Raw genomic sequence first — 23,214 nt, 5'->3', positions numbered from 1 at the left:
AGGTCTCACTGTGGAGGGTACAGGCCTGCAATTTTTTTTTCTCCTGAAAGGGGCCAGAGAGTAAATGTCTCAGGCTTTGGGGGCTACACAGTCTGTTTCAACTGCTCAGCTGGCCCGTGTTACGGACGCCTCACACACATGACTTGATGAGTAGGCCTGCTAATGTTCCAGTAAAACCTTAATTACAGAAAGCAATGGGGGGAGGCCAGGCTTGCACTTCAGTCCTTCCTTGTTTGCTGGCCCCTGGGGTAGGGGAAGGAGGAGAGATGTTTCCCTAAGACCCCAAACCTAATCCCTGTTCTCCCATGCTCAGGCCCATGACCCTAGACAAACTATATCTGAGCCTGTTTCCTTATTAGTAAGAAGGTTTGTATTCAGTTGCTAAGGCGTGCCCAACTCTACAACCCCATGGACTGCAGCATGCCAGACTTCCCTGGTCTTCACTGTCTCCCGGAGTTTGCTCAAACTCATGTCCATTGAGTCGGTGATGCCATCCAACCATCTCATCCTCTGTCGTCTCCTTCTCCTGCCCTCAATCTTTCCCAGCATCAGGCTCTTTTCCAGTGAGTCAGCTCTTTGCATCAGGTGGCCAAAGCATTGGAGCTTCAGTTTCAGCATCAGTTCTTCTGTAAGGTTTACCTTACCTTATCTCCCTCCTAGAGTTGTGATAATGTGTGCAGAGCTCCCAGCACACCACGTGGCACAGAGTGGGCGTTCCATAACCATAAGGCTTCCCATTGTAATACTGACAGTTCTTGGGGTGGACCAGCTGCAAGTGTGCTAATGTTCTGGTGTCCTCGGTCTTTGATGGTCATCTTTTGCCTCATTTGTTGGACTCGACTCAGGGTGAATGAAGTGTCCTTCACTCCATCTGTATTCTAAAAGTAGGTCTTTCTGAACTCACTGACATGTTATTTCAAATGGTCTGGCAGCCTTCAGGGCTGTGTGGAGTCCCCTGGCAATTTCACTGCATCAGAACATTGCCTACTCTAACATTTTAAAATTATAATGGAATCCAAAACAGATGTACCAAATCTGGGGAGGGCTAGAGCAACATTAATTTGTTCCTTGGGAATGCCCTTCATAAGCACGTTTTGGGCAGACTTTTGTGATAAGAGCCAGGCAATAAAAGATCCCAGTGTGTTCTAAACACTGCAATTTTGGCAATTTGTGTCAAAGAAAATTTGGAAGGCATGGATAATTGAAACAGAACTGACTAAATTTATGGCTCAACTTTTCATTAAAATATCTGTGTTTGTAAGATGTCACTGATCTGAAAAATGAGAACTTGGATGGAAGATAATTAGATAGAATTCACATGGGTGGAACTCTTAGCTATGACACTGATCAGTACTTAGTTATTTAGAATATGAACTGGGGCCAACTAGCTGCCTTGTCTCTGTTGGGGTAAGCCCATAAATGCAATGAGCAGGAGCCATATGAGCAATGCTCAGGAAATAGAGATGGGACAATTATGAACATTGTTGATAAACATTTATAAAATGGAATAAGAAGAAGACAGTGCTATTTTAAAATCAAAACCTGTGTCCTTGATGATTAAAGCTGTGTGGATCTGGTTTCAAAGCTCTCATGAATCCTGTACATAATTGGGAAAAATGAAATTGTTTTTTTTTTTAATAGCTAAAAAGACTGAAAGCTTTGTCCCTAAGATAAGGAACAAGTCAAGGATGCCAGCTTTCACCTCTGCTATTCAGCATTGTATTGCAAGTTCTAGCCAGAGCAATTAGACAAGAGAAAAAAAAAAGATACCCAAATCGGAAAGAAAGGAGTAAAACTATCTCTACTTCAGATTACATGATCCTATACATAAAATCCTAAAGAACACACACACACATCCTACTACAGATAATAAATTCAGCAAAGTTTCAAAGTACGAGACCACACACAGAAACCAGTTGTTTCTATATACACGACCAATGAGTAATTCAAAAAGGAACTTGAGAAAACAATTCCTTTTACATTTGCATCAAAAAGAATACAAGACAGCAATGAATTTAATCAAGTAGGTGACAGACTTGTACACTGAAAACTGTAAAACTTTGCTGAAAGAAATTTAGGAAGACCTAAATAAAATGAAATAGGTTTCATATCATGAGTTGAAAGACTCAGTGTTGTTAAGATGACAAAGCTATCTACAAATTCAAGTGCAGTCCCTAATAAAATTCAAATAGCATTGCAGGAGACCCTGAGGAGCCAAAGCAATCTTAAAAAAGAAGAACAAAGTTGGAGGACTCACATTTTATGATTTCAAAACCTGCTACAAAGCTGCAGTAATCAAAACAGTGTGGTACTGGCATGAGGATAGGCACAGGGATCAACAGAATGGGCTTTGGGGTCCAGAAATAAGCACGTATCTGTGACCAGGTGCTTTTTGACAAGAGGACCGAGATTATTCAACAGAGAAAGAATGGTCTCTTCAACAAATGGATATCCACATGCAAAGGAGTGAATTTGGACCCTACTTTCCACTATATTCAAAAATTAAACCACAGTGAATCGGTGACCTGAATGTGAACCTCTTAGAAGAAAATACAGGATGAATATTCACAGCCTTATTTTGTGGTTGATTCTTAGATGTGGCACAAAAACATGAGCAATAAAAGAAAAACTAGATAAATTAGATGATTAGAATTAAAAACTTGTACAACAAAAGGACATTATTAAGAAAGTGAAATGAAAACCTAAAGAATGAGAGAAAAAATATTTGCAAATCATATACCTGATAAGGAATTAATATCCAGAATACATTAAAAAAAATTTCTGCCTCTAAAACACAGGGATCTTAGAAAGGGAGGAAGAAACAGGCATGTGCCCCGGCCCCTTCGGGAGACGTGCAGACCAGCGAGTGGATAGCTGATATGGGATCCTCTCTGCTCTTGTTTACTCTTGCTTGGGAAGTAAGAGAAAATGTTCAAATATACAAATGCATCCAGAGTCAGGAAGATGCTGAAGCACATGGGTGCCAGCCCGACTTGACTTCTGCAGTGACCTAAGAGAGCTGAGCACTCCTCGAGGTGGAGGGTCAGCAGTCTCTGTATGTCTGTGGGAGGGGGTGGGTCACTTAGAATCTTGGGTCCCCCTTGGCTGTATGCCTGGGTGAGCACAGGCATGTGCTCACTCATCATCATGCCCTTGCCAGTTACGCCTTTGTGCTCCAGTCATGACAGGGCACTGGGAGCTCTGGGTGGGGTGGGGGGAGAATGCTGCCCTGCCACCCCCCGCCCCCCAGGTCCTGCACCCACACCTGGAGCTCCCCCCACCACCACACCAATGTCTCCTTCCACAGCATCCTCAGTCCCACCCACCCCTCAGGTGTCTTCTCTGGAGACCCTTTCACCCAAGGCTGGATTAGTGTAACTGGAGAAAACTATGTTCTTTCCTGTTTGGCTCAGTGAAGTGGTCAAAACAAGAAGGAGTAAAATGCCAAGGACGCTTTGACACGGGAGAAGGAACCACCTGCAGAAGGGGGTACACCCCTGAGCAGACACGTGTCCACGTGAAGAGTGTTCTAAGGATGCAGCCATATCCTTAAGACCTTGAAAGATAACAAGTGTTTCTGCCAAATAGCTCTTCATCAAGATGTGATAAAAATGACTTGGGTGGAAATGAACATTTATGGCTTTGTCTTTTGAGGGGGTCCTATATCGGCCTCCGGGGGGTGGGGGTGCGGCATGTTCTCGGGCCTCCACCCTTCCCTTTCTCTTCCTGCTTGGCTCCGCACTCTGTCTGCCCACCAGTGCTCTCACATGGGTGGGGAAAGACGCCTTTGAGGAATCTTTCTTCAGGCTCTAAAGAGGATGTAGGAGGTTAGTGATTCAGTGAGTTGATTCCTGGGCATACATTGCTCTTTTCTGGGCGTATAACTGGAACATTGTCCTCAAACTCCCAGAGGACAGCGCTTGTCCTGTCAGGATGGAGAAGCAGGCGTCTAACTAGGACCCCATGAGGGTCATGGCGCATGTGAGTCCGGACACAATGAGGGCCTTTCACACTTCAGGGCAGTCAAAATGTCAAATAATTCTGGAAGCATAATGTGTGGCTTGTTAACCCTGAAGACGTCTTCGTGCTCTTTGTGTGCTGGGGAAGATGAGTGGGAGCTGGGGGCAGTGAGGGGCGTCTGTCTGGAGCGCCCCCAGCCTCGTGTTGGCCCTGCAGCCCCCGGAGCTCGCAGGTACATGGGCCCCGCACAGTGGCTCCCAGAGCGAGGGTGCCGGGCCGAGCATCCTCCAGGGGCTAGACGTGTCCTACCAAGTGCGCAGGCACAGACCATGGAGTGTGTGGAAGAAGTTACTGATTAACCACCCTAGCAGTGTTCTCAGGATAAATATATAAAATACCCTTCAGATCAACTAGAAGAAGGAAGCCCTGTGACTCCGCCCCCACAGAAAATGGCCAGAGATCCAAGCAAGTGTTCACAAGAGACAAACTGGAAAGGACAGTGAGTAAATAGAAGTCCAGCCTCTGCTGCTGCTGCTGCTAAGTCTCTTCAGTCCGACTCTGTACGACCCCATAGATGGCAGCTCACCAGGCTCCCCCGTCCCTGGGATTCTCCAGGCAAGAACACTGGAGTGGGTTGCCATTTCCTTCTCCAATGCAGGAAAGTGAAAAGTGAAAGTGAAGTCGCTCAGTCATACTAGTTGCCAAAGAAATGTGGAATGAAAACATGGTGACCTGCGCCTCGTGGGCTGTACCGGTGGTGAGGACAGCTCTCCCCGAGGTGGTGGTGCGGCTATTCCTGAAGCTTCGGGAAGCACGCTTGCAGCTGCACTGGGGTGGGAGTGCAAGTGGGCCACACTTTGTGGGGTGTGATTTGCGCTCTGGAGGCTGTGCTCCCAGATCACCCTTGGGTTGTTGCTGTTACTGATCTGAAGTGATGGCACTTGTCTCACTCTAGACTGAAGTTTTCCTTGATGTTTTTCATCGTGTTTTACTCATTCACTTCTTATTAAATGTGTTCAGCCAGACACCAGCACACATGTTCCTTACCCGGTTGTCACAATCTCCTTGGGTGGGTTTATGATTTTCTACCTACAACTTTGCTGTTTCAGATCTTAGCTGAGAATAAAGCGAAAGCTTCAATTTCCTTCCTTTTGTGGCAAAATGTCAGATATATCCTGTGACTTTTGCAGACTTTTTAATGTAGCAATTTCCTGTGACCTAAAGGTAAGCCTCTGGGAAATAGATGGGGAAACAGTGGAAGCAGTGTCAGACTTTATTTTTTGGGGCTCCAAAATCACTGCAGATGGTGACTGCAGCCATGAAGTTAAAAGACGCTTACTCCTTGGAAGGAAAGTTATGACCGACCTAGATAGCATATTCAAAAGCAGAGACATTACTTTGCCAACAAAGGTCTGTCTAGTCAAGGCTATGGTTTTTCCAGTAGTCATGTATGGATGTGAGAGTTGGACTATGAAGAAGGCTGAGCACCAAAGAATTGATGCTTTTGAACTGTGGTGTTGGAGAAGACTCTTGAGAGTCCCTTGGACTGCAAGGAGGTCCAATCAGTCCATTCTAAAGGGGATCAGCCCTGGGTGTTCTTTGGAAGGAATGATGCTAAAGCTGAAACTCCAATACTTTCGCCACCTCATGCAAAGAGTTGACTCTGATGCTGGGAGGGATTGGGGGCAGGAGGAGAAAGGGATGACAGAGGATGAGATGGCTGGATGGCATCAGTGACTCGATGAACGTGAGTTTGAGTGAACTCCAGGAGTTGGTGATGGGCAGGGAGGCCTGGTGTGCTGCGATTCATGGGGTCACAAAGAGTCGGACACGACTGAGCGGCTGAATTGAACTGAAAGGTAAGCCTCAAGAATTTTGAATCATAAGTGTTAAAACTAGAGAGAACACTAGCGATCACTTGCTTTATATTAAAATAAGATGTAGTAAATATATATGCAATGGAATATTAGTCATAAAAAAGAGTGAAAATGCCATTTGCAGCAACATGGGTGGGCCTGGTGGCTCAGTGGTAAAGAATCCATCTGCCAATGTGGGAAACGTGAGATTCGGGTTTGATCCCCGGGTCGGGAAGATCCCCTGGAGGAAGAAATGGCAACCTACTTCAGTATTCTTGCCTGGACAGAGGATACAACCCATGGGGTCGCAAATAGTCAGACACGACTAAAGTGACTTAGTACATGGGCTGAACAGGTGTGTCCCTCCCCCACGTTCATGTGATGGTGTTAGGAGGTGAGGCTTTTTGGAGGTGATTCGGTCATGAAGGTGGAGCCCTTGTGGTGGGATTAGTGCCCTTGTTAACGTGGCCCTACAGTACTCCTCTGCCCTTTCTCTTGCGTGAGGACTCAGCAGGAAGGCGGCCATCTACAACTCAGACGAGAGCCTCCCCAGAGCCCAGCCACGCTAGCACCTGACTTCAGGCTGCCAGCCTCGAGCCATGAGAGACAGATGTCTGCTGTTCATGAGACATGCAGCCTGTGGTACTCTGTTATAGCAGCCTGAATGGACTAAGGTATTTAAAAACTAAGAAATCAATATAATTTAAACCTGCACGTGAGTGGGTTTCCAGGCAGACAGTGCTAAACAAATGTTAGTGTGTGTTAAGTCCCCTGCACCATGGGTCGCAATCGCCTATCTCTTTGAAAGGAGATGCCTAACTGAGGCTGCAGTCTATGAGAAGTGAACTTCCATGGATGCTGTGAGGGTTGTTTTAATCATATGTCCACAGAAATGATTCTATGTTACTATTTATTTATCTTTGAGAGATTTAAATAATATAAACGAAAATGTTGTATAGATACAACAGTTAGTATAGCAAATTATTTTAAGTGACACAGCAAGTGTTTTATTTAAATGTCTCTAATTAAATATCAGTCAGTAAGTTGTATCTGACTCTTTGTGACCCCATGGACTGTAGCTTGCCAGGCTTCTCTGTCCGTAGGATTTTCCAGACAAGAATACTGGAGTGGGTTGCCATTTCCTTCTCTGAGGGGTCTTCCCAACCCAGGGATCAAACTGGTGTCTCCTTCATTGCAAGCAGATTCTTTACCATCTGAGCCACTAGGGAAGCCCATATATATTAAAATACATTGCAAAACACATATTGGTTAAAAAACTGGTACCCAAAACAAAGTTAAAACTCAACAAGAAGACAAGCAACCCAATTTAAAAATTGGGCAGAGAAGATATGCAGATGACAAATAAGTATAGGAAAAGATGCTCTGAATCATACGTTGCTGGAGAATTGCAAATCACAACAACAGCGAGGAACCAGGACACACCTATTAGTGACCAGCATCCAGACGCTGGGAGGAAGCAAGGCAACAGGAGCTCCGTTCATCACTGGTGGGGATGCACAATGGTGCAGCACTTTGGAAGCCGGTTTGGCGGCTTCTCACCAAACTAAATATAGCCTTATCATGTGATCCAGCAAGCAGGCCCCTTGGTATTTACCCAAGGGGATGAAAACGTATGTCCCCAAAGAAATGTGCATGGATGTTTAAAAGCAGCTTTATTCACAGTCGTGAAAACTTGGAAACAAACAAGATGCACTTCAGTAGGTGAATGGATAAATAAACTGTGGTTCATCCAGACTTTGGAATGTTTTTCAGCTCAGCAATAAAAAGAAATGAGGTAGCAAGAAAAAAGACATGGAGAAATCTTAAATGCACATTGCTAACAGAAGCCAGAGACCTAACTAGAGACCTCTTCAAGAAAATTAGAGATACCAAGGGAACATTTCATGCAAAGATGGGCTCGATAAAGGACAGAAATGGTATGGACCTAACAGAAGCAGAAGATATTAAGAGATGGCAAGAATACACAGAAGAACTGTACATAAAAGATCTTCACGACCCAGATAATCACGATGGTGTGATCACTGACCTAGGGCCAGACATCCTGGAATGTGAAGTCAAGTGGGCCTTAGAAAGCATCACTATGAACAAAGCTAGTGGAGGTGATGGAATTCCACTTGAGCTACTTCAAATCCTGAAAGATGATGCTGTGAAAGTGCTGCACTCAATATGCCAACAAATTTGGAAAACTCAGCAGTGGCCACAGGACTGGAAAAGGTCAGTTTTCATTCCAATCCCAAAGAAAGGCAATGCCAAAGAATGCTCAAACTACCTCACAATTGCACTCATCTCACACGCTAGCAAAGTACTGCTCAAAATTCTCCAAGCCAGGCTTCAGCAATACGTGAACCGTGAATGTCCTGATGTTCAAGCTGGTTTTAGAAAAGGCAGAGGAACCAGAGATCAAATTGCCAACATCCACTGGATCATGGAAAAAGCAAGCGAGTTCCAGAAAAACATCTATTTCTGCTTTATTGACTATGCCAAAGCCTTTGTGTGGATCGCAGTAAACTGGAAAATTCTGAAAGAGATCGGAATACCAGACCACCTGACCTGCCTCTTGAGAAACCTAAATGCAGGTCAGGAGGCAACAGTTAGAACTGAACATGGAACAACAGACTGGTTCCAAATAGGAAAAGGAGTATATCAAGGCTGTATGTTGTCACCCTGCTTATTTAACTTCTATGCAGAGTACATCATGAGAAATGCTGGGCTGGAAGAAGCACAAGCTGGAATCAAGATTGCTGGGAGAAATATCCATAACCTCAGATATGCAGATGACACCGCCCTTATGGCAGAAAGTGAAGAGGAACTCAAAAGCCTCTTGATGAAAGTGAAAGTGGAGAGCGAAAAAGTTGGCTTAAAGCTCAACATTCAGAAAATGAAGATCATGGCATCCGGTCCCACCACTTCATGGGAAATAGATGGGGAAACAGTGGAAACAGTGTCAGACTTTATTTTTCTGGGCTCCAAAATCACTGCAGATGGTGACTGCAGCCATGAAATTAAAAGGCGCTTACTCCTTGGAAGGAAGGTTATGACCAACCTAGATAGCATATTGAAAAGCAGAGACATTACTTGGCCAACAAAGGTCCATCTAGTCAGGGCTATGGTATTTCCAGTGGTCATGTATGGATGTGAGAGTTGGACTGTGAAGAAGGCTGAGTGCTGAAGAATTGATGCTTTTGAACTGTGGTGTTAGAGAAGACTCTTGAGAGTCCCTTGGACTGCATGGAGATCCAACCAGTCCATCCTAAAGGAGATCAGCCCTGGGTGTTCATTGGAAGGACTGATGCTGAAGCTGAAACTCCAGTACTTTGGCCACCTCATGCGAAGAGCTGACTCATTGGAAAAGACCCTGATGCTGGGAGGGATTGGGGGCAGGAGGAGAAGGGGACGACAGAGGATGAGATGGCTGGATGGCATCACCGACTCGATGGACATGAGTTTGGGCAAACTCCGGGAGTTGGTGATGGACGGGGAGGCCTGGCGTGCTGCGATTCATGGGGTTGCAGAGTCGGACATGACTGAGTGACTGAACTGAACAGAAGCCAATCCGAAACAGGACACATACTGTATGGTTCTATGTGACATTTTGGAAAAGGTGACAGACAGTAAAAGATCAGTGACTGCCAGAGATTCGGGGGTAGGGAGAGAAGGGTGATCATGGAGAACACCAAGAGATTCAAAAGCAGTGAAACTGTCCTCTGATATTATAATGGTGGATTCATTACAAGCATTTGTCAAAACCCACAGAACTGTACAAAAATGGGCCTTAAAGTATGAAATTTGGCTAATAGTACTGTGTCAGTATCAGTTCATTAATTCCAACAGGTAACACTAATGGAAAGTGTTAATAGGAAAAACTGTGTATATTGGGGCAAGGGCACGGGAGCTCCCTGTATCAGCTGCTCTATTTTTCTGAAAATGAAAAACTGTAAAAAAAAAAAAAACCTACTAATTAAAAGAAACCCTCAGACTCGTTGCTTAATGAGTACTGGTATCGTCAAGCGGCCTGTATGTGCCAATGTGCTCCACGCTGGAGGTCGGGCCTGGATCCTAGATGGCCGGGTTGTCGCGGCTCCGCGTGCAGTGCAGGCAGCCTGATAGGCCACCAGGTGGCGCGCCTCCTCCTCAACTCTGTCTCCTGCATTTTCTCCATTTGGTTCTCTTCCTTCTCTCCTCTCCAAGTGCACACAGTTCTCCTGGATGTACTGACCTGGGGACAGAGCCGGGCACGGGAGCTCAGGCGCCCGGGGCAGCGCTTGGCAGCCTTGGGATGCTGAAGGTGACCCGCCCCTCCCTCCCTGCAGCTCCTGTGTGATCAGTCTCTAGACCCTGCAGGTCACCGCTGAGACCCTGCCTCGCCACAGCCCTGCAGCCCGAGTGGTGCGCTCACACCCGGCCCACCCCGGTGCTGGTCCCGTCTCAGAGGCCCTGCCTCCCCTTCAAATCTCCCACCTGGATGGAGAACGGATTCAAACATCTAAAATCTAGTGGGGGAGAAGCCCAGACAGTATTGAGGTGATCGGTGCAGGCAGGGCTGGGGGACAGGCTGAATCCGGCAGAGGGAAGGCAACTGGAGGGCCCAGAACACGGATGGACGCCCAGGTCCCCTCACCACGAGGTGTGGATCCAGGCTTGGGCTGGGGGAGGTCTTTAAGAGAATTAGAATCGCGATGGACAGCGTGCATTCTCCTTGGGAAAGAGGAAAAGGCTGGTCCACATAATTATGTTAAAATGAACACTTGAATTTCTCAAAAGACAAACCAAATAGGCCACAGAATGAACATTTATCCATATAATATTAGTGTTCAGGATACAGTTACTATAGATTTCATAGTAAAAAATATAAACCTAATGTTTAAAATTGGCAAAAATATGAATAGGCAAATCAGTGAAGAGGAAAAACAAATGAAAAGTTCAACCTCACTAGAAATTAAAAAACTCAAATAAGACCCCACAGGTTGACAAAAATTAAGAAGTCTGGTGATAAGGGTATTTTCACCCACTGCTGGTAAGAATGTAAATTAATGCCATCACGTTGGAAAATCATTTTAAATCTCAGTAACTCCACTCCTACAACCCAGCATATTAATATATACACATGTATAAGGGTGTTCAGAGCCATATTATTTGTAATAACAACAAAAATATATGCAGAGATAGCCTACATTTTACCAACTGCAGAAGAGATAAGAAAATTGTAATATGGTCACATAGCAGAACTGTTTACAGCGTGAAAATGAACAAGGTATGTATCTTGCCACAATACAGAAGAGAAAAAAGCTGTGGAAAGATCACACACACAGAGGCACAGGCCGGGGGCTGGCTGTCTAGGCCTCGGCAAATGGGGTAGGGTGCTCCTGGTCTCCCCAGAGAGGGGCGGGTCACTGAATGTGCTAGTGAATCACCAGCCCATTTTCATTTTGCTTACAGCCCAGAGTAACGCTCACACCTGTGGTCACTGGCCACCCTGCCCCCTGGCCCCTGGAGGTGTTTTCTGCAATCATGCTCAGGCACCTCTCCCTGAAAAAACAGTCTGATGGTTTATGGCTGAAGCACAGTGCAGTCACAGAGTTAATACTGCTCGGGACCTCAGACAGTTCGGCCTTCTCCTTGTTTGGTCTGAGCGCCAGAAAGGCAAGGCAATCTTCCTGGGCTCACGTGGCCTGATACTTCTTGTTTCCGTCAGCACTCTGAGGACTCGGAGGAAAGCGCCGGAAGTTCTTAGGCAATTATTTGGCCTTCTGCAGTGACGCCACTCCACTCCATCCCAGCTGCCGCTCACCCACCCACGTCCCCAGCGAGCCACGCTTCCCGTATTATCCAAGACACCAGCCCGCCACGCACCACTTGCTTCCCTACTTGAGCGGTGCTTGAATACTGTCACTCCTTCACATCAGCTGCTTGTGTTTTCTGCAATCATGCTCTTGGCAGCAGTTTGGTTTACCAAACCCCCATCCCCTCACCTCACAAGCTGCAGCACGCCAGTCCTGAAAGTGACCCTGGGAGTTGGTGAAGGACAGGGAAGCCTGGCGTGCTGCAGTTCACAGGGTCACAAAGAGGTGGACATGACTTAGCGACTGAACAACAACATCCACTCACCCCAGTCAGCTTCCTGCTTGTCCTCACACTGTCTCATCTGTGTGGGCCTGTGCTCATTTTCTTGGGTTATTGAGTGTTTCTTGAGAAATTCATGAGATGAGGCGGATAGGTGTTACTGCAGTTCTAGCTTATAGCTAGTAACCATTTATTTACTTATTATAAGCTATTATATGGGCTTCCCCAGTGGCTCAGCAGTGAAAAATTTGCCTGCAATGCAGGGGAAGCAGGAGATGCAGCTTTGATCCCTGGGTCAGGAAAATCTCCTAGAAGATATGCAACCCACTCCAGTAATCTTGCCTGGAGAATCCCATGGACACGTCTGGTGGGCTACTGGTCTGTGCGGTTGCAAAGAGTCGAACACAACTTAGCAACTGAACAAATTATTATTTCTGTTATCATATTATTTCAATTTTCTTAGATGCCAAACCATGTACCCAGTAACCATTTATCTACTTATCATGTTATTATTACTACTTCAAATTTCTTAGGTGCCAAACTAAGTCCATTTGCTTCTCAAAGTACTCCAGGCAGTTTGTTTCAGGTGGATTTCAGAGTCAAGTTCAATTTGTTGGGTAGTCTGAAAGAAAGAAAAAAAAAATGGATAAAACAAATACGGCACGATATTGACTCTTAAATCTAGGTGTCAGTGTATGTGCTCATTTGGCTATTCTTTCAGCTTTTTTGGTATTCCCTAGAATTATTCCGGAGAAGGCGATGGCACCCACTCCAGTACTCTTGCCTGGAAAATCCCATGGACGGAGGAGCCTGGTGGGCTGCAGTCCATGGGGTCGAGAAGAGTCGTACACGACTGCGCGACTTCACTTCCACTTTTCACTTTCATGCATTGGAGAAGGAAATGGCAACCCACTCCAGTGTTCTTGCCTGGAGAATCCCAGGGACGGGGGAGCCTGGTGGGCTGCCGTCTATGGGGTCGAACAGAGTCGGACACAACTGAAGCGACTTAGCAGCAGTAGCAGCAGAATTGTTTAATTGCTAAGTCATGTCTTATTCTTTTGTGACCTCATGGACTGTAGTCCGCCAGGCTCCTCTGTCCTTGGGATTTCCCAGGCAAGAATACTAAGGTGGGTTGCATTTCCTTTTCCAGGGGATCTTCCTGACCCAGGGATCAAAGCCACATCTCCTGCATTGACAGGTGGATTCTTTATCACTGAGCCACCTGGGAAACCCCAGGTGTCTGTTGGGGGAGGCCATTCTCAGGATCTTCCATGGTGCTGGTCTTGTTTTCTAGCTGTGCCTGTGTGGTGATTCTGGGGAGCTTATGTTTTACACTCTTGTTTTAATACTTGATACAGTTATCGACTTAAAAATGAAAAGACCAGTTCTCCATTGAACTGAGACATCCAAGTGGATGAGTCTATAAAACCAATCTATATACAGCCTACCAAGGCTGAATCATGAATAAACAGGAAATTTGGAGAAAATGACAAGTAACAAAATTCAAACAGTAATCAAAAATCTTCCATCAAAAAAAGGCCAGCACTAGATGGTTTCACTGGTGAATTCTACCAAACATTTAAAGAAGAATTAACGCCAATCCTTCAAACTTACTGAAAAAACTGAAGAGCCGAACACTCCAGTTCATTTTACGAGGCCAGGATTATCCTGAAAGTGAAGCCAGATAAGAACATTAAAGAAAACTATCAGCCAATACCCCTGATGAACACAGATACAAGCATTTTCAACAAAATACTAGCAAACTGGGACTTCCCTGGTGGTCTGGTGGCTAAGACTCTGTGCTCCCAATGCAGGGGGCTGGGTTTACTCCCTGGTGAGGGAACTAGATCCCACAGGCTGCAACTAAGAATCTTGAGTGCCACAACTAAGGCCCAGCACAGCCACATAAATGTTTAAAAAAAAAACTAGCAAACTGATTCCAACAGCACAGTAAAAGGATCACGTAACCATGATCATGCAGAATTTATCCCTGGAAAGCAATGAAAAGCAAGAAATGGGATCTACCACGTTAACAGAATGAAAGGCAGAAATTGTATGTTCAGTAGATGTAGAAAAAGCATTTGACAAAATTCAACATCTTTCATGATAAAAGTTCTCAACAAATTGAGTACAGAAAGAATGTGACAAAAAGAAAGTTAAACATCATACTTATGGTGAGATGTTCAAAGCTTTCCCACTGCGACCAGGAATAAGACAGGGTGCCCACTCTCACTGCTTCCATTCAGCACTGTGCTAGAAAGACCTGGCCAGTGCAACTAGACAAGAAAAAGAAATAACAGGCATCTGAATGAGAAGGGAAGAAGTAAAGATTGTCTCTGCAGATGATAAGATCTCAAATATGGTATGTACAGATATGCATGTGTGGTGAGAGCAGCATCAACAAGGGGCACAGTGACAGGGACACTGCTCTTTTATGAATAAGTAACTATTTGTAAGTAATCATCTCTACTTGTCTATGTAGGCTAAGAATCTGGTTTGATTTTCTATTTACCTTTTATAACTACACAAGATTTTATTAGTTCAGGTGTTTTACTTTGATTTTCTAATTTTTTTTTCCATTATCCTAATTTCCTCATCTATTTGTCTTGGTATAAATATAAAGTGCTTCAAATCCTTTTTGGAACAAGAGAGTATACATTCACAAACACATCATTACCCAAATTGATTTACAAAAGACCAAGGATTCTTATCACCTACCTCCAACCTATTTTCTCACCCTTCCATCGAACTCCAGTCATAATATTCATATGGAAGAACTGTTATATTTTGGCTAACCTTGTGTACATTTTTGCTTGGATGCAGCTAGGAGCACAGGATTAACAGATAAGCAGATTTGGTTTGGGTCTTGGATTTGCCTAAGACTAAATGGCAACCCACTCCAGTGTTCTTGCCTGGAAAATCCCAAGGACAGCAGAGCCTGGTGCGCTGCTGTCTGTGGGGTCACACAGAGTCGGACACGACCGCAGCTACTTAGCAGCAGCAGCATGTGGCCCCATAGATGGGGAAACAGTGGAAACAGTGTCAGGCTTTATTTTTTGGGGCTCCAAAATCACTGCAGATGGTGACTGCAGCCATGAAGTTAAAAGACGCTTACTCCTTGGAAGAAAAGTTATGACCAACCTAGGCAGCATATTAAAAAGCAGAGACATTACTTTGCCAACAAAGGTGTCTAGTGAAGGCTATGGTTTTTCTAGTGGTCATGTATGGATGTGAGAGTTGGACTGTTAAGAAAGCTGAGTGCCGAAGAATTGATGCTTTTGAACTGTGGTGTTGGAGAAGACTCTTGAGAGTGCCTTGGACTGCAAGGAGATCCAACCAGTCCATTCTGAAGATTAGCCCTGGGATTTCTTTGGAAGGAATGATGCTAAAGCTGAAACTTCAGTACTTTGGCCACCTCATGCAAAGAGTTGACTCATTGGAAAGAGTCTGATGCTGGGAGGGATTGGGGGCAGGAGGAGAAGGGGACGACAGAGGACGAAATGGCTGGATGGCATCACTGACTCGATGGACGTGAGTCTGAGGGAACTCCGGGAGTTGGTGATGGACAGGGAGGCCTGGCATGCTGCGATTCATGGGGTCGCAAAGAGTTGGACACGACTGAGCGACTGAACTGAATGGTAAAGAATCTGCCTGCCAATGCAGGAGACACAAGAGATGCTGGTTTGATCCTTGGGTTGGGAAGATCCCCTGGAGGAGGAAATGGCAATCCATTCTAGTATTCTTGCCTGAAAAATTCCATAGACAGAGGCGACTAGAGTCCATGGGGTTACAAAGAGTTGGACATGACTGAATACACACACACAAGTTAGCTAAAAAAGTTTATGTGGCCTTAGGCAAATTACTTAACTCCTCTGAATCTCATCTGTAAAATACCTTGAAGGCATGTTACAAAGATTAGAAGTATTTTACTTACGGCAGTAAAACATACTTTTGTTTAGTTGCTAAGTCTTCTCTTTCTTGACCCTATGGACTGTAGCCCACCAGGCTCCTCTGTTCTTGGGATTTCAAAAGAAAGACTACTGGAGCAGGTTGCCATTTCCTCCTCCAGAAGATATTACTGACCCAGGGATAGACCGTACAAAGAAGTTGAAAAACAGGAAATGTTAATAATTGCTAAATTCCATTTGGTGTTCACTTGCTAGCTGATGTTGGGAGGTTGAATAGCCTGAGCTTTTTTCAGGAGTGGGATGTATAACAAAGCACCTAACAGATACAATTCATTTGTTTGTTCTTTACCCTGTTGACTCCACATAGAAAACCCTTTTTTATCCTTTAGTACCCAACCATTTACTGTTTTAATTAAGAGGGTCTTTCCTATTTTTGAAATTAATTGTTCTGTCCTTTTGAAGGTACTATGGATTTTTTTTTTTTTTACTAGGCCTGTGTCCTTCTTGTCTTAAGGTTCCAAGTATTCTGGGAGACAGACTGTTTTTGGAAGTGTGGTATTCCCTCAAAAGGCCCTGCATGTAGTTGGTGGTCATTAGTTATGGCTTTGAATTAATTTTTCTGAGGATACTAAGATAATGTTAAGACTACTTTCTTTCGGCTTACTTGGCCTCACGTAACACTTAGCTGTCACCTTCCTGATAGGGTTTTGTGAAAATGTGGGCAACAACAAAAATAAAAGATCGACATATTTGGAACTGTACATTTTAGTGGCTTACACCAAAGGAATATCAATGACTTCTGGGTATGTCTTCCTGGACCCAAGATGGATGTTTTGGGTAAATTCAGGCTCCCAGGCTTTTTGCCCCTGTGGTTTGCATGTGGATGCTTTCAAGAGCCTTCCTGAAACAACCTGGGAGATGAAGCGCTGCTTTCCTGGAACTAGAAAATGCAAATAAACACACAGGTCGGAGATCAAGCAAGAGGCACAGGCAGAAACCATGGCTGGCTGATTTCTTCTACCTGCCTCCCCCTGAAAAGCTCCTTCTCACCACCTCTGCCCTTTAGAAGGCCACCTTTCCTACTTTGGCTTTCCGTGGTGGCTCAGACGATAAAGAATCCGCCAGCGATGCGGGAGACCTGGGTTCGATCCCTGGATCAGGAAGATCCCCTGGAGGAGAGCATGACAACTCTAGTATCCTTGCCTGGAGAATCCCATGGACAGAGAAGCCTGCCGGGCTACAGTCCAGGGAGCCGCAGAGAGTCGGACGCGACAAAGCGACCAACACACATTTTCCCCACTTACTTTACCGACGGCCGTACCAGCCAGGTGAACACGGCTGCCCAGAACCTCGGGAGACCCGCCCGTCAGGCCCTCGGTCCGCCCGCGCCGACGCCTGGGGCCCGCTGCCCTCCGTCCTCCCAGGCCCGAGCGGCGGAGCGCGCATGCGCAGGGCGCCGCTCCCCGCCCCCACCGCGCGCCCGCGCCCAACGCCCCTAGCGCGGCCCACCGAGCCATGGAACCCGCCGAAGTTGGCGCGGGTCGAACTCTCCCGTCCGCTCGCTCGGGCGTCTTTCCGCCGTGAGGCCCGCGGGCGCTCGCCCGGGGCTCGGCGGCCGCCCGGGCCGCCCCACCCGCCGCCCTCGCCCGGCCGGGCGCGCGCCGCGCCTCCGCGGCCGGTCCCCGCGCGTGCGCGCTCCGCCGGGTGTATGTGTGTGAGTGTGTGTGCGGCCGAGGGGTGGGCCGCCGCCGCCGCCGCCGACGATGCCGCGGGGCCGCCCCCCGAAGCCCAAGGAGAGCAAGGCGCGCGGCGACACCGGTAAGCGGCCCCGGCCCGGCCGGCCGCGCTGTGCCGCTCCGCGCGAATATAGTCCCCGGATGCGGCGCGGGGGGCGCCGGGAGCGGACCGGGCCGGGGGCGGTGGGGCGGGCCGGGGTCGGGGCCCAGGGCCTGGGGGGGACGCCCCTCGGCGTCAGGCTCCAGCCGCCGCCACCGCCGCCGCCGCCCGACTGCCGGGCCGAAGGGCGCGGGCGGAATGATACCGGCGCGGCGCGGCCGGCCCCTCCGCCGGGCTGGGCCTACTTTCCTGGGCCGCGCGGGCGGGCGGCGGGGCCGGGGGCGAGGCGCGCGCCGCCGCCCTCCCCTCCCCCTCCCCCGTCCTCCTCGCGCGCCCCCGCCCGCCCGGCCGGGCTCCCGCGGGTCGTGGGAGGCCTTTCTGAGGAGAAGGCGCCGGCCCCGGGGCGCCAGGCGGCCCCGGCGGCAGGGGGCCCGGTGCGGGGGCCCCCGCTGACACGTGGGGCCGAGGTGGCGGGGCCGGCGCCCGGGGGTGCCGCCTTCCGGGCCCGCGCTGCCCGGGGACCCGGGCTTGAGGAGGGGGAGGACGGGGTTTTGGAAGCGCGGCCGAGCCGTGGGTCCCGCTGTGACCGCCGCAGCCTCAGAGGCTGAGGGCAGGCCGGGCGCACCCTCGGCCGGCGGCGGGCGCTCCCCCGGGCCGAGACCCGCGGGGCCGGCCCCCGCACAGGTGCGGGGCGGGTCCTGACCGGCCGGAGCTCGCGCGCGTGCCGGATGCAGTCAGGAAGGAGGTCTTCAGGACTTATTCTGTGCAGTTTATTGATTCTTGTTGTTGATAACGACTAATGCAGAAAATAAAGTGCAGTGTCTTTGAACTACATGGAAGGTTTAGGGTGGAGAAAAAAGACACAGAGTGCCTTGGGATAAGGCTGGGACCTCCTGTTCAACAGTCCTTTCCGTCAAACTAGTGACATCACGCCCTGTTCACCTGGTATTTCAAGTCCCAAACGAAAAAAAGTAATTATCCTATTCTCCGAGACAGCCCGTGGTTTTGTAGCTTCTCCTCAGAAACGCGCTTTCAGTTGGCCTTCCTCTTCCCCCCCTCCAGGGTGACTCCTTGGCCCACTAGTTATCGCCTTGGCTTCTGTGGGAGCCTTGACTGGTCTCTGCTTGTCCTATCCTGTCCTGTAAATCCATCCCCTGTCAGCCTGAGGCAGCTCTTGAAAACGTAAATGAGATGGCCACATCCGGATTCAAACTATCCGAAGGGTCTCTCAACCCTTTAACTTAAGATCCCCGCTGGGCAGGACCCTCATTGACTCGGCCTTTGTCCGACTCTTCTTTCTCTGTCCTTGCACTCAGCCCTTTGTTCGTTGACGGTGCTGGTGTGTCTCCGCACCCCTATTCTGAGCACCCAACCCTGGCTCAGTCTTCGGGTCCTATGCTGAAATTCAGCTTCCTAGGAGTAGCCTTCTCAGACCTTTCTGAAAGTTAATGGCGCCCCCGTCAGCCATTCTGTACCACAGTGGTTCTGGGACTGTGGTTCACCGACCCCTGGGAGTTCCTGGAGACACTTTTAGGGGTCTGCAAGGTAGATGTTTTCTTAGTAGTACTAAGACTGTTGGGCTTCTTCACTCGGTTATTATTTGCACTAATCATACACAGGCTGTTAGGGGCAAAACTGCTGACTCAGCAGTAGTCAGGGTGGCAGAGGCCTCATATTCTGAATTTCACTCAGAAACAACAGAGAATGCGGAGGCAGATGTGAGGAGCCTCCTGTCTTCTATTAAACCAGACATTGAAAAGCATTTACAAAAGTGAAAATTCTTTCCTATTGTTTTTGAAGAGTATGTTTTTCATAAAAATATTTTTGTTAACGTAATTATTTTTCAGTGAATAAGTGTTTTAAAAGTTGTTGGTTTTAATTTCTAGTAGGGCAGCTGTCGATAGGTATAGCCCATATAAAGTTAGGATTTGATATTTAAGAATGTCCTGAAACGAAAAGATCTGGGGACCGTTGCACTAACAATTTACGATTTTAATGTTTTTCATGATCTGAAATTATTTTGTTTGTTTTGGTGTCACACATTATGAATTTTATTCTAAGAAAAACCTGGAAGGTAGGTGGGGATTTTTACAGATAGAAGAAATGAGGCTCAGAGAGGTTAAGTGATGTGGAAGGTGCACCCAGCTGGTAAGTGTCAGAGTTGAGTTTGAATGTACATTTGAGTCCAAAGTGTGCAGTACATTGTTCTGCCGTGATCAGTATAAAGCCCTGAATGTGCGTTAACTCATTTCTTCAATAAGTATTTTAAAAGCACTTCTTGTCATAGGTGGGCACTGTGCTGAGGACTAGGGGTGCAAGGGTTAACAACAGAGACAAGGTCTCTGCCTTGGCTCCCAGGACAGAGTGTATTCTCCGATGGCAGGAACACTTCATGGCAGCAGATGACAGCCACTGGAAGTCAGGCTTCCCAGGGAAAGCGATGTCAGAGCTGAAACCTCCAAAAATGACCAGGAGGAGGCCTGCTCAAAAATGTTTTCTTTTTGTTAAAATGCAATTTGATAAGCTTTTAAATATTGAACTATAGCTAATTTATGATGATGTGTTAGGTTCGTGTGTACAGCAAAGTGATTATCATACACATTATTTTTCAAATTCCTTTCCATTGTAGTTTATTACAGGATACTGGGTAGAGTTCTTTGTGTTATACTGTAGGTCTTTGTGGTTTACTTTATATATAGTAGTGTGTATATGTTAATCCCAGATTCCTAGTTTGTTTTCTATATGAGTCTATTTCTGTTTTATAAATGAGTTCATTTATATCTTTTTTTTAGATTCCACATATAAGTGATATGTGATATTTGTCTTTTTCCAACTTACTTCACTTAGTATAATAATCTCTTGGTCCATCCATGTTGCTGCAGATGGCATTCTTTCATTCTTTTTTATGACTCAGTAATATTCCATTATATATGTATGTGTGTGTATATATATATGTATATGTACCACATTTTCTTTATCCATTCCCCTGTTGATGGCCATCTGGCTATTGTAAATAGTGCTGCAGTGAAAACTGGGGTGCATAAATCTTTTCAAATGGAGTTTTCTCTGGATAAACATCCAGGAGTGGGATTGCAAGATCATATTGCAGCTCTGTTTTTAGTTATACTTTCTCCATAGTTTATATTCCCACCAAGTGTAAGAGGGTTCCCTTTTCTCTACACCCTCTCCAGCAATTGTAGAATTTTTGACGATGGTCATTCTGACTGGTATGAGGTGATAGCTCATTGTAGTTTTGATTTTCATTTCTCTGATCATTAACAATATTGAACATCTCTACATGTGCCTGTTGGCCATCTGTATGTCTTTGGAGAAATTTCTGTTTATGTCTTCTGCCCATTTTTTGATTGAGTTTTTTGGGTTTTTTGTTTTGTGTTTTTCCTGTGTTAAACTGTATGAGCTGTTTGCATGCTTTGGAGATTAATTCCTTCTTGGTAGCATAAAAATGTTTCTTAAAGTAATAATTAGCTTTAGGCCATAAGTGGGCTTCCCTGGTGGCTCAGACAGTAAAGAATCGGCCTGCAGTGTGGGAGACCTGGGTTTGATCCCTGGGTTGGGATGATCCCCTGGAGGAGGACATGGCAACCCACTACAGTATTCTTGCCTGGGGAATCCCATGGACAGAATCCCATGGACAGAGGAGCCTGGCTGGCTACAGTCCATGGGGTCACAGAGAGTTGGACTCAGCTGAGCGACTAAACACTGCATAGGCCATAAGTAAAGAAGTAAGCCTCATCATCACTACATAGTCATTAAATTTTTCCCTCTTATCTCCTCCTGAGAGTTTTATAGCTTTAGTTCCTTAAATTGAAGTCTCTGATCTATGTTAAGTTATTTTGTGTGTGGTGTGGAGTGAGGGTCCACATACATTCTTTTACATGTGGATGTCCATTTGTCCCCATAACATTTGTTGAAGAGACTGTTCTTTCAGTGAATGGTCTTGGCTCCCATTTTGAAAATCAGTTGGTGATGGGTGGTGTGGGTTTATTTCTGGACTTTTTAATTCTGTTCCATTGGTCCTTATGTCTGTCTATGTGCTAGTACTTCATCTAAATTTCAAGTATACTATAAGACTTTGTAAAGTAAATACCTAGCCAGGAAGATTGTGAGTTCTTGTTATGCTGCCTCAAATCGCCTTACAAACTGCTGGTGGTATGCTTGTCATACGAAAACAGTATCTCTGCACACTTTTAGGAAATATGTGATTGCTAATCATTATTATTTCCTAATGCTCATTGTTGCCTTGATTGAAAATGCTTGGCAGAGAACATTTAGGAGGTGGGGTAAAAAGGCATGAAGTACATACGTAGGTATCAGGTAGAATGGTGAAATGCAGAGATAACTGCTTTTAATTGTGATAATTTTCTGAAAATTATTCTTTAGGGGAACATCAAGTCTTTCTATGCAGTGACTAAGATAGAGGTCTTAGTTTTAAAGAGATTATGCCTAAGTAAATATGAAGGCTACTTATTGTAGAAGGTAAGGGGTAGTGTATACCAGCCCTGAATGCCTTTATCACTCTGGAACATCACTGTGGTACTTCAGAGCTCAGAAGGTCACAGCCATTCCAGGGATTGCAATAGTAATGGCTGGCGGGTGTGGAGTCCTGGTTTTCTGGCCAGGGCAAGGGCTGGCAGACCTTTTCTGTAGGGCCATATGGTAAATGTTTTAGGCCTTGTGGGCGTTAAGGTCTCTATTGTAACTCAGAATTGCTGTTGCAGCCGGAAAGCTGCCACGGTCATACGTAAACCCACGAGTGTGGCTGTGTTCTGTGAAGCTGAGTTTACCCGAAAGGCTAGATGCTGGTTAGTTGACCCCAGTCTGGAAGGAAAGACAGGAACGCAAAGGAAAGTTGCATATTCTATCACTTTTCTTTGAGTAAACTTCATGTTGGTATATAACATACAGAGAAGAATGAAAATTATGTTCAACAAATTTTCACAACATGAGCTTTCTCATATAATCAGCACCCAGATTATATAGGTTATAATAATAATTCATATGATTATACATGTAATTTCTTAGATTAAGAAATGGGACTTTACAGCACTCTAGAAATCTGCATCTGATCAGTATCCCTGTAAGACTGACCACTGTCCTGGTATCGCACAACCTAGATTAATCTTGCCCATTTGTCGAACTTTATTAGGTGAAGTCATTGGTAATATCTTCTCAGGTCTGACTTCTTTTGGTCAGTTTTCCAATGTCAGTCTTTGTCGCAGTATACGAAACTTTGAGCTGCTCCATATCCTCATCAGTCCTTGGTTTTGTCTGACTTTAATTTTAACCATCCTTTTGGACATGCATTTCACCTTTTTGAAAGCTGTTCTTTGTTTCTCATGTTTTGTAACTTGGATCTTACAGCAGCCCTGGGAGTGGGCCGCATGCAACCACGTGGTAGTTTGCAGAGACCCTCACTGGTGGTCAGCTGCCTCGAGACCGCTCTCATGACCCCCAGTCCGGCATTCTTTGCTGTTCCTGGCCCATGCCCTGTGACCCATGCCTTCTGTGGATGCCTCTGTTGTCAGATCCTTACAGTAAAGAAGGTGTGCCCC

General features: G+C 46.4%; 1 protein-coding gene and 1 long non-coding RNA gene across 15 annotated transcripts in view; one reads left to right on the top strand and one right to left on the bottom strand.

Annotated features, from left to right (window-relative positions):
• Window positions 1–12,306: 12,306 nt before the first annotated feature.
• LOC147345838 (uncharacterized) lies at window positions 12,307–17,237 on the bottom strand. Of its 6 annotated transcripts, none has more exons than XR_015153672.1 (6): window positions 17,110–17,237; window positions 16,827–16,974; window positions 16,583–16,745; window positions 14,067–14,173; window positions 13,512–13,565; window positions 12,307–12,519 (listed from the first exon to the last, which is right to left on the bottom strand). It is a non-coding gene; the product is annotated as an uncharacterized LOC147345838 (long non-coding RNA). The 6 variants fall into 6 exon arrangements; XR_015153669.1 differs by having other exon boundaries at window positions 16,856–16,974; XR_015153675.1 differs by having other exon boundaries at window positions 16,859–16,974.
• Window positions 17,238–17,400: 163 nt separating this feature from the next.
• The window catches only part of ZNF236 (zinc finger protein 236), a 68,938-nt gene continuing 63,124 nt past the window's right edge, over window positions 17,401–23,214 (top strand). For 8 of the 9 annotated variants that reach the window (XR_015153668.1, XR_015153667.1, XM_086372540.1 and 5 more), the window contains exon 1: window positions 17,401–17,623. Coding sequence is in view for 6 of the 9 variants with exons in the window: in XM_086372540.1 (XP_086228666.1) it covers window positions 17,569–17,623 (55 nt within the window). In the remaining 3 variants the exon portion in view is untranslated. Of the gene's footprint in view, window positions 17,624–18,358; window positions 18,613–23,214 lie in introns of those variants that run through there. The other variant, XM_086372543.1, reaches the window with a different exon arrangement.

This window comes from Bos grunniens, chromosome 24 (assembly GCF_055505025.1).
Source record: "Bos grunniens cultivar Pamir isolate PY7600 chromosome 24, Bosgru_T2T1.0, whole genome shotgun sequence".
NCBI lineage: Eukaryota > Metazoa > Chordata > Mammalia > Artiodactyla > Bovidae > Bos > Bos grunniens.
Note: the sequence above shows the minus strand (reverse complement) of the source record. Positions and strands in the feature narration are given on the sequence as shown.